General features: G+C 43.8%; 1 protein-coding gene across 1 annotated transcript in view; it reads left to right on the forward strand.

Annotated features, from left to right (window-relative positions):
- ALKBH1 (alkB homolog 1, histone H2A dioxygenase) overlaps nucleotides 1–5978 on the forward strand; it is a 29290-nt gene extending 23312 nt beyond the window's left edge. The window contains exons 4-5 of the mRNA XM_021711823.1: nucleotides 3255–3505; nucleotides 4788–5978. Coding sequence (XP_021567498.1) covers nucleotides 3255–3505; nucleotides 4788–5217 — 681 coding nt within the window. The 3' untranslated portion in view covers nucleotides 5218–5978. The remainder of the gene's footprint in view (nucleotides 1–3254; nucleotides 3506–4787) is intronic.
- The last annotated feature ends 4517 nt before the right edge of the window (nucleotides 5979–10495 follow it).

Genomic DNA, 10495 nt, shown 5'->3' on the forward strand with positions numbered 1-10495 from the left:
AAAAAAAAAAAAAAAAAAAAAGAAGTCTCTCTTCAGGCATCTCAAGAGGAATGAATAATTTGTCAGGAGAAAATTTCTTCTTTATATATCCTCAGGTTATATATTACTATATCTGAAGTCATCAGTGCTTTCCCAAAGTAGGTCTCAGGGATATAGATTTTTCTTTACTGCTTTCAAGATCAGTTCTTACTTATCTGCATTCCCATTATTATTTAGGGATTTTTAAGCATTTAATTTTTTCATAATATCTGCCTAGAGGAAAAGAAGCTCCATATATTTCTAGTGTTCTCTTTCATCAACTCACAAAAGAACTTTTGAGAGCTGGGTAGATTTACCTGCTACATAATGTCTGGATAGGAGAGGGGATAGAATGTCCTACACTTGACAGAGTTCCTTGTTTTCTTGAGCTACAGTTTGTTTTTTCCTGTCTTCTCTGCTTCTGCTAGCAGTCCTAGCAGGCAGTGCCTCGTGTCTCAATTAGACAGTTTCCATCAAGCAGAAAGGCTGATTCTAAGAGTAAATCAAATAAAACCTGTTGATATAGACCGTCATCTCTGCCTACTAGCCAGTTGCTTTCTAGGTGCTCCATGGTTGTAATCAACCTAACTTCTTTTTTTTTTTTTTTTTTTTTGAGTTGGAGTCTCACTCTGTCACCCAGACTGGAGTGCAGTGGCGCTCCTGGGCACTGCAGCCTCAACCTGCTGGGCTCTGGCAGTCCTTCCGCCTCAGGCTTCCAAGTAGCTAGAACTACAGGCGCGTGCTACCACGCCTGGCTAATTTTTTACTTATTGTAGAGATGAGGTCTCGCCAAGTTACCCAGGTGGGTCTTGAACCCACGGGCTCAGGCATTCCACTCACCTCAGCCTCCCAAGGCGCTGGGATTACAGGCTGAGCCACCGAGCCCGACTTCAACCTAATTTCTTAAGATATATTAATTGCTTCAGGCCAGGCGCAGTGGCTCACACCTGTAATCCCAGCAACTTGTGGGAGGCTGAGGCCGCAGGATTGCCTGGACAACTTGGCAAGACCTCGTCTCTACGACAAATCAAAAAATGGGCCAGGCATTGTAGCGCACACCTGCAGTTCCAGCTACTTGAAGGCTGAGGCGGAAGGATTGCCTGAGCCCAGCAGGTTGAGACTGTGGTGGCCGTGAGCCTGCCACTGCACTCCAGCCTGGGCAACAGAGTAAGACTCTAACTTAAAAAAAAAAAAAAAAAAAGATATATTAACTGCTTCAAGTAATGACAGATGTTGCTTTAAAAATAGTCATGATAAAATTTTTGTTTTCAGCAATAGAAATTCAGTAGTAAACTAGATGTTTGTATGTGGGGGCCTGGCCTTGTGATTTTCTTTGGTTTAGAGCCTGGGTTTGAATTTTTCCTCCAATAATGATAGTTTCCTACTTTATAAGGAGGTTGTGGAATTCAGTGATTAATGTTTTAAAGTGATTCTAACAGTGCCTAGCTGTTCTAAGCAGTTAAATGCATTAGCACACTAACTGTTAGTTCCTGTTTTTGATGATAACTTTTTTTGCTAATACTGTTATTCCCAAGGACCTCAAAGTTAGCCTCATTTACTAAGAAACATGAGTGTGAAAGTCACCAAAATCTCTGAATGAGTAATCAGAGGAAAGTGAATCTAAAAAGCATAGCGCACAGACAGTTTGAATAGGATTGGAAGCCCAAAAGGATAGTCGTTGCATTATAGCAGAGGCTACCTAGAGCTAGAACAGCAGCCCTGACTGGTTGATAATCTAATGGTCTAAGCTTAAAATGATGGAGGAAGCTTCAAGTTCCCTGACTACACTTTTAGTTTTGAGAAATTAAATCGGAACTCTTCTTATTTTTAGTAAAAGAAGATTAAAAACAGAGACGCTCCAGCTGAAGAGGCTAGGCCATCCATCAGAGACTTTTCACAAAGGTCTTCTTTACACCCGAGTCAAAGCTCACTTCTGGCCAACATGCCTCTGTTGCCCCAGCTAGAATCATCGAAACACTAGGGGAGATAGGAGACAAAGTGGATTTTCTGGTCCGATTTGAGACTGAGTTAGCAAAGTAAAACGTTAGAGCGGAGGAACATCAAGACAAAGAAGCTATCTGCCAGGCTACTGCAGGCACACATAACCAAAATAGTCCTCAGACTACATAGGGGACCATAAGTAAAAGTCTTAATCACAACTACAGCTTTGTCCAGAGGGAGTGGTTGGCCTTTGTGTTTTTCTTTTTTGAGTGAAAAAACACGTGATCCTTTAAACAGAGGCAGCCAAGCGCAGTGGCTCATGCCTATAATCTCGGCACTTTAGGAGGCAGAGGCGAGAGGGTTGCCTGAGTCCAAGGGCTTAAGACAAGCCTGGGCAAGTTGGTGAGACCTCATCTCTACAATAAACCAAAAAATTAGCTGGACATGGTGGCGCCTGCCTTTGGTTCCAGCTACTTGGAAGACTGAGGCAGAAGGATCACCTGAGCCCAGCAGGTGGAGGCTGTGGTAGCCATGAGTGTGCCGCTGTACTCCAGCCTGGGTGACTGAGACTCGAACTCATAAATAAATGCATAAATACATAAATAAATACATAGATAAATAAAAACAGGCAGTTCAGGGAAGTAAGCACTGAAAATTACTTTCATTTTAGGGTCCTGCCTTGGCCATGATATAAGGCAGAGTTAACTCAGATGTTTTGAGCAATGTCACCCCATCAGATTGACAGTGAAATTGGCACTAAGCCCTGTATTGCAAGCTGAGAGTCTAAAATGAAATCTCTGAGTTTCCTTTTTTTTTAGTTAACTTTTTATTTTAGGATAGCTTTAGATTTACAGAAAAGTTGAGAAGATATTACAGAGAGATCCCATACCCTGTTCCTTCTATTATTAACACGTTACATTTGTATGATACCTTAGTCTCAATTAAACAGTAGTAATACATTATTATAATAGTGATATCCATACTTTATTCATATTTCCTTAGTTTTTAACTCTCAGTTTTGAGATGCCTTTTTACCCTAAGAGAACTGTTCAGCTTAGGACTAAAGTATACCAACTAGTGGGTGGCATAGTAACTGCTTCGTGTGTAGACTCCATACAGTGTGACTTTGTCTGGTTTATCCCTGCATAGTCATATAACAGGTGCTTGGTAATTTTGAATGGTTTATTATTAGATTACTGGGTGCCTCCCTCAAGAACGGGTGCACAGATAATGCTGGGTCGATGTTACTTTGTAAGTTAAGCAACTTTAAAGTGGTAATTAATCTTATGCCACAGTCTCCTATGTTCCTGAGATCACTGTTTATTTTTCTTATTTTCCCTACTTTTACAAAGAAATACTCAGCAGATCATTACACACCTTTCCCTTCTGACCTGGCTTTCCTCTCAGAGCAAGTAGCCGCCGCCTGCGGGTTTCAGGGTTTCCATGCCGAGGCAGGCATCCTGAATTACTACCGCTTGGACTCCACACTGGGGATCCACGTAGACAGATCTGAGCTAGATCACTCCAAACCCCTACTGTCATTCAGGTATGTTCCTTCCAGGGATTCGGATGACTTTTCATCATTTAATTCTTTTTTCTAAAGCATTTTGAACTAAAATAAATAAATGAAAACATTAAATTTTAAAAAATGATTGGACTCTGCAGTCTTTCACTTCTGAGCATCTAACAATTTACCACAAAATAAAGTTAACCTACTTTTTAAAGAGCAGTGACCAAGTTATAGTTACCACTTCTGTTTAAGACACATGGAGCCTACCTTTTGTAAGGAGAGAGCTTGTCAGTGTCCTGTGGAATAGACGAGGGGAAGGCCAGAATGCAAAGTGAGGGGCCTTTTGGAGTAGAGGAGCAAAACACAGAAGCCTGCGTAGTTGATGCTCCCTGTCTCCCTCAACATAAGTTCACATTTGTGCAAAATTTGAGTTAAATTTGTATCTCCACGAAGAAAGTCCCTTTTATTAATTGTCTTATCTTTGAAGTGAAGGGATAATAAGCATAATAAAAGACTCAATTTTTTATAAGACTTAAATCTTAATGATGCATCAGTAAAACTTCATATGGATAACACTAAAGTAAAATTCTTCATTTGCTTATTTAACTGCATCAAATTGTATTTTGCAGTAGGCCTGTGGTATAGTCAGCAGTATGGTAGACCGCGTGGAGAAGTACAGGCCATAGGTTGGTCACTCAGAGACATACCCCAAATTCTCTGGAGAAGGGTCTTAGCACAGTTTTAAAAGGAGAATTTGAGCTGGGCTCGGAAGGCTGAGGTGGAAGGATTGCCGGAGCCCAGCAGGTTGAGGCTGCTGTGGCCAGGAGCAGCCACTGCACTCCAGTCTGGGTGACAGAGTGAGACTCCAACTCAAAAAATAAATAAATAAATAAAATAAAAGGAGAATTTGGAGCCGGGCTCAGTGGCTCAGCCTGTAATCCCTCGCCTTGGGAGGCTGAGTGGATTGCCTGAGCCCGCGGGTTCGAGACCCTCCTGGGCAACTTGGTGAGACCTCATCTCTACAATAAATCAAAAAATTAGCCAGTTGTGGTAGCGCACGCCTGCAGTTCCAGCTACTTGGAAGGCTGAGGTGGAAGGATCGCCAGAGCCCAGCAGGTCAAGGCTGTGGTGGCCAGGAGTGGCCACTGCACTCCAGTCTGGGCGACAGAATGAGATTCCAACTCAAAAAAAAAAAAGAAAGAATTTGGGAACAATGAGTGTCAGGCTGAAAATAGAAAGTAACACAGCTGGCAGTAACTTTTTCAGCAATGGCCAATAATAGAAATGTACCTTTGCATGTTTTTATTTCTTTTTGTAGCTTTGGACAGTCTGCGATCTTTCTCCTGGGTGGTCTCAAGAGGGATGAGGCCCCCACAGCAATGTTTATGCACAGTGGCGACATCATGATAATGTCAGGTTTCAGCCGCCTGTTGAACCACGCAGTCCCTCGGGTCCTTCCAAATCCAGAGGGGGAACGCCTGCCTCGCTGCCTAGAGACACCTCTCCCAGCTGTCCTCCCCAGAGACTCAGTGGTAGAGCTCTGCTCTATGGAGGACTGGCAGGTGTGTTCCAGCTACTTGAAAACCGCTCGTGTTAACATGACTGTCCGACAGGTCCTGGCCATGGACCAGAACTTCCCTTTGGAACCTGTAGAGGAGAGAAAAAGAGACATCACCACACAAAGTTTCTGCCATCTGGATGGCCAGAATAGCCAAGTGAAACGGGCCAAGACAAACCCTGACAGCTGAGGTTTGGAGGTCCCATTTTTATTGAGGTAGGTCTTACAGTTGGTTGACTCTGCTATTCTGAATTGTCATGGACTTCAGCACCAAGACAAGCCAAAAACAGGGACGAACTCATCATTGATCCCACCGTTGGCCTTGGAACCCACCTTGGAGACTACACCGATGAGTCACTTTGCTCAGAGAAATGTTTGACATGGTTTGATTCTAGTTGGACATCGGCACTTCTGTATGCTGAGAAGTCAGTCCAAGGAGGTATGTTTTTTCACGACAGCCTTCCCAGCCTCCGCCATGCCCTCTGAGGGAAGTAGAGGGAAGTCTCCATGTCTGCAGAGTCTTTAAATACCTCAGGTTTTATTAGTGGGAAACATGGCACCCTAGCCCACTGCATCTTAGGATTTGTGGTAAATCATGTTTCCACGAGCCGGTCGCTGGTCACAACTTCTTACTTCATCCAGGCATCCTTACATTATTTCATTTTTCTTTCATCTTCTCTGGCTCTCACAAAAGAATTCTATGCATATTAATATGGTGGAACTGGACATTTTGTTCCCTAGAAAATAAATTAATCACACCATCTCTCTTGCCTGGAAGGTAAACGTGTGTGAACCCAAGGAAAGGGGAACAGTAGTTTCTCCACGTGTCGTTTCAGTCTCCAAACTCTTTGGTGGCTTTTCAATGCAGTTTTGATTGGTCTACAAACGTCCTAAGGGCATTTTGTTACTGTTTTCTCCATGAATAAATTCACTTGATTTTAAATTAAAGATCTGTATCTGTCTTTGAGGATTAGTGTATCTGAGATTAGTTTTTTTGCTATTTTATGTGCTGTACTGTTCATGCTTTTGAAGTCCTCCAGCTGGCTCTGCCCTGCAGTATCCCACTCTGCTCTATGCATTCTTTGTGGCTGTCTCACTGGAGAGAACATTCCTTGGTGTTCCCATCATGCTGTCTGATGGTGGACTGCATGGAGAAGGCGTGACACACCAAGGCTTCATCTGAACTCCTCCAGCAACTCAGCTCACTGTGTCCTGACCCAGGCTTCTTTATATTTCTCTGGACCTCAGTTTCCTCCTTTACAAAATGAAGACAGTAGCTACTGCCGTCTCCCTGAGTGGGGGCGTGAGGGCTTGGTGTTTTAAAGGGAATTTATGCTACTTTCTAGAAACATGATGTGCCAGTATTGTTTCATTTTCACACAGGCTCTCAGAAACATCCCAGCTTGCCTGTGTGTAGGACTCGCAGGAAGTCCTTTAATGCCTGCTGCTTGGGACATGAGTTGTAGAATTTGTCTCTCTCCTCTGTCCTGCCTTTTTTTTTTTTTAATTGCCAGCATTGAATGTGAAGTTCATATAGTAGTTGCAGGTGTTTTTTGTTTTCGTTTTTGTTTTTGAGTTGGAGTCTCACTCTGTCGCCCAGACTGGAGTGCAGTGGCCGCTCCCGGCCACCGCAGCCTTGACCTGCTGGGCTCCGGCGATCCTTCCACCTCCGCCTTCTGAGTAGCCGGAATTACAGGCATGCGCTACCATGCCCGGCTGATTTTTGGATTTATTGTAGAGATGAGGTCTCGCCAAGTTGCCCATGCGGGTCTCGAACCTGCGGGCTCAGGCATTCCACTCACCTCAGCCTCCCAGAGGCGTGGGATTACAGGCTGAGCCACCGAGCCCGGCTTCTCTTGCTCTTTTTTTGTTTAAAGATGTACAAGAGAAAGGACCCCCCCAAAAAACCTGGAATTCATTTATAAGGGGCAGGCCCCCTATAGTACAGACTTCCCCCAACACATAGGTGTTCTAGGAACCCATCGGCACCAGTGTACCAGCTAGCCTTGTTATGAGACTTGTGTTCAGCTTCAGTGAATTTTTTTTCGGAGAGTCTTCCAACGTGTTTGTCCATTTCATAATCGGTGATTTACTCAAACCACCTGCCCACACCACATTGAATATTCAGCAGTTTTGACCAAAAACCATGTAACCCCACCCTACTTATTCACCCAATCTCACCCTGACGTTTTTGTTTCCCGGATGAAGAAAGTCTCAAAGGGACACATTCTGCTGATGCGGAAAAGGTGAAACCAAAAAATGGCAGAAACTCTAAAAGGCATCAAAATTGACAAGTTCAAAAATAGTTTTGAGCAATGGAAAAAGCATTTCCGATAGGTGTATTGCATCCAACGGAGAGTACTTTGAAGGTGGCTGAGGTTTTAACTTGTAAGAATAAATACAAAATTTTTTATCAATAAATGCCGGGATTTTTTGGGTTCCCCTCGTATAATACACTCTACTTATATTGTCTGACAATAAGCAGAAAATCATGTAATCCAAAGGAAAATTAGTGGTTTTTCTTAGTTCAAGTACAGCAAATTGTGACCCACTTCCTAATTTTGTCCTATGAGCTAAGAATAGTTTTTATATTTCTAAATGGGGGTAAAATCAAAGGCAGAATCTTCTGTGACAGATGAAAATTACATAACATACTCAAATTTCAGTGCCCATAAATACATCTTATTGGAACACAACCACTTTAATTGATTTCCATGTTATCTGTGGCCATTTTCATGCTGTAACAATAACTGAGCAGTACCTACCAAGACTGTTATCACCTACGAAGCCAAGAAGACAAGATCTGGCCATTTATAGAAAAGTCTGGGCACCTAGGAAGGAGCCTATACCCCTAGAAAAGACCCTAAAAAAAAGAACCTTTGGGGTTTTTTTTTTTGTTTTTGGTTTATTGTAGAGACAAGGTCTTGCCAAGTTGCCCAGGCTGGTCTCAAACACCTGGGCTCAGTCAGTCCTCTTTTCTCTGCCTCCCAAAGTGCTGGGATTGTAGGCGTGAGCCACTGTGCCCGGGGGGGAACCTTTAACCAAGAAAAGGGGCTAATGGGAGGAACTTTTTAGGCTGAGTATGGTGGCTCATTCCTATAATCCCAGCACTTTGGGGTGCCTAACCTAGGAAAAATTGAGACCCTGTCTCTTAAAAAAAAAAAAAAAAAAGCATCTCAAAAAATTATTTTAAACCGACAAAGAAATAAAAATGCCAGTGTGACTTAGGATGTACACTGTGTCGAGAGTCACAGATATTAGGCCGGGAGAAATGGGCACTGCTCCTCCACTCATGTCCTGCTTCTAATCCCACAGGAAATGCTGGCTCCACTAGCAGCCCAGCATCCTCCTTCCTCTGGATGCTAGAGGAATGTCCATTGCTATCTCCTCTAAGATCATATAATTGGGCATCACTGAGTATAACTTTGCATCCAGCTGGGCCAGGGCAGTGCCGAATCTACTTTTCCTCTCGCAGGGGGTCTGGTTTGGTGATAAATTATGTGGTCATCCTAATTTTGTTATCAAATGTATACACTTTGACCCAATAAATTTCACTTGTTGGAATTGAATCTAAGGAAGTCATTGGAGCTATCCAGAAAGATTTTTGTGTGAGGATGTTTACAGTAGAGAAAATCCGAAGTCAGCTCAATATCCAGCAACAAATGAAATCCGTGCATTTTTCAGCAGATGGTGATTGAGCTCTGCCCTTGGCTACTCTGAGTACTCGCCTCTGTGCAGCTTGTATGTGACCAGATTTGCCTCAGCTGTACACAGGAAAACTGGAGCAGAGTCACGCTTTAGAAGAACAGCGAGAGGTGTAGGGAAATAGTTTATGTTGTATCTAGGTGAGAAAATGCTATAAAACTGTCCCTAGTAACCTAATTTAGTACAGAATGTTTACATATTTCTCAAAATTGGGACAGTATATACCAAAACATAAGTGATGGTGGAATTACAGTTACTTTATTTGTACTATTCTGTAATTATGATTTTAAAATTTTTTTTTCATCTGCCAGACACCAGAGTTACCTGTTTTTTTGGTTTTTTGACATTAAAACTCTTTCTTTAAAAATACGCTTTTCAAGACAGGGCTGAAAAAGAAAACAAAACCAAAAGTTTTTAAACCATTTTTTAAAGAAATAATAGTCCAGGTACAGTGGCTTATGCCTGTAAACCTAGCACTTTGGGAGGCTGAGGCGGGAGGATCACTTGAGCCCAGGAGTTTGAGACCAGCCTGGGCAACATGGTGAGACCTCATCTCTATAAAAAAGAAAAGAAAAAATCAAACAATTAGCCAGGTGTGGTGGCACATGCCTGTAGTCCCAGCTACTCAGGAGGCTGAGGAGGAAGGATCGCCTGAGCCCAGAAGGTGGAGCCTGTGTTAAGCCATGATTGTGAGACTGCACTCCAGCCTGGGTGACAAGAGTGAGACCCCAACTCAAAAAAAAAAAAATGTGGACCTTTTTTTTTAATTGGAGTCTCATTCTGTTGCCCAGGCTGGAGTGTAGTGGCACTCTCACAATCACCCCAGCGTCGACCTGCTGAGCTCCGACAATCCTTCGGGCCCAGGCAATCCACTCGCCTCGGCCTCCCAAAGTGCTGGGATTATAGGCTGAGCCAGCAAGCCCAGCCTTTTTTTTTAAGATGACACTCTGACCTGTTGAGTTTACCTCTACCTGAAATTGAGAATGCACATCTAGGAACTATGTTGTCAATTAACCCCGTGTGGTGGCTCACGCTTGTAGTCCGTTACTCAGGAAGCTGAAGTGGAAGGATCACCTGAACCCTGGGGGTTGAGGCTGTGGTAAGGTGTGATCGTACCACTGCTCTCCAGTCTGGGCAACAGAGTGAGACTCCGACCCCCACCCCCTCTCCTCCCAAAAAAGAGCATGCACCGTCTTTACCAATGTTTTTTAAATGTGTACATGCCTAGAAAAGACTGGAGGGTTCTAATATTCTTATGTTTCCAAGTGCTTTTAAGGAAGGCCTTGGTGGTGCTTTCTTGAAGAGAGCCAGGAAGTGCAGGCATGTCAATTGCTGTCTCTCTAAGAGACAAAGTCCGGCGACTACAACCTTGTCGAGCGTCTCCCTCGCCTTCCTGGGTGCTTCCTGGCAGCTTCCTGGCCAGCCTGAAGTCCTCTCCCTTGTTCTAAAATGTGTCTTCCCCAGGTGGACCCACTCCTGCTGTGGGCTTACGATTTCCGTAGAGCTTCTCACCTGCTGCTGGTTTCAGCATTGCGCCGCTGGCCCTTCCTGGAGGGGCCCCAGGCCTTGGCGAGACACGGAGAGGCCAGGACGCAAAAGCACAGACCCAGCATCTTGGCTTTCTGCGTTCTCGTTTTTCCAGTTTCTATTCATGAGACAAGCTGGCCCCCCCACATCGCTCTCTTCCCTTCATCTAAAAGCTTGGTTTACTAGCGTAAGGGAAAAAGAGACCCTTTCCTAGGTGGACTCAACCCAGGCCAGTT

Source organism: Carlito syrichta, unplaced genomic scaffold (assembly GCF_000164805.1).
Source record: "Carlito syrichta isolate Samal-C Ts95f unplaced genomic scaffold, Tarsius_syrichta-2.0.1 Scaffold302712, whole genome shotgun sequence".
NCBI classification, from domain to species: Eukaryota; Metazoa; Chordata; class Mammalia; order Primates; family Tarsiidae; genus Carlito; species Carlito syrichta.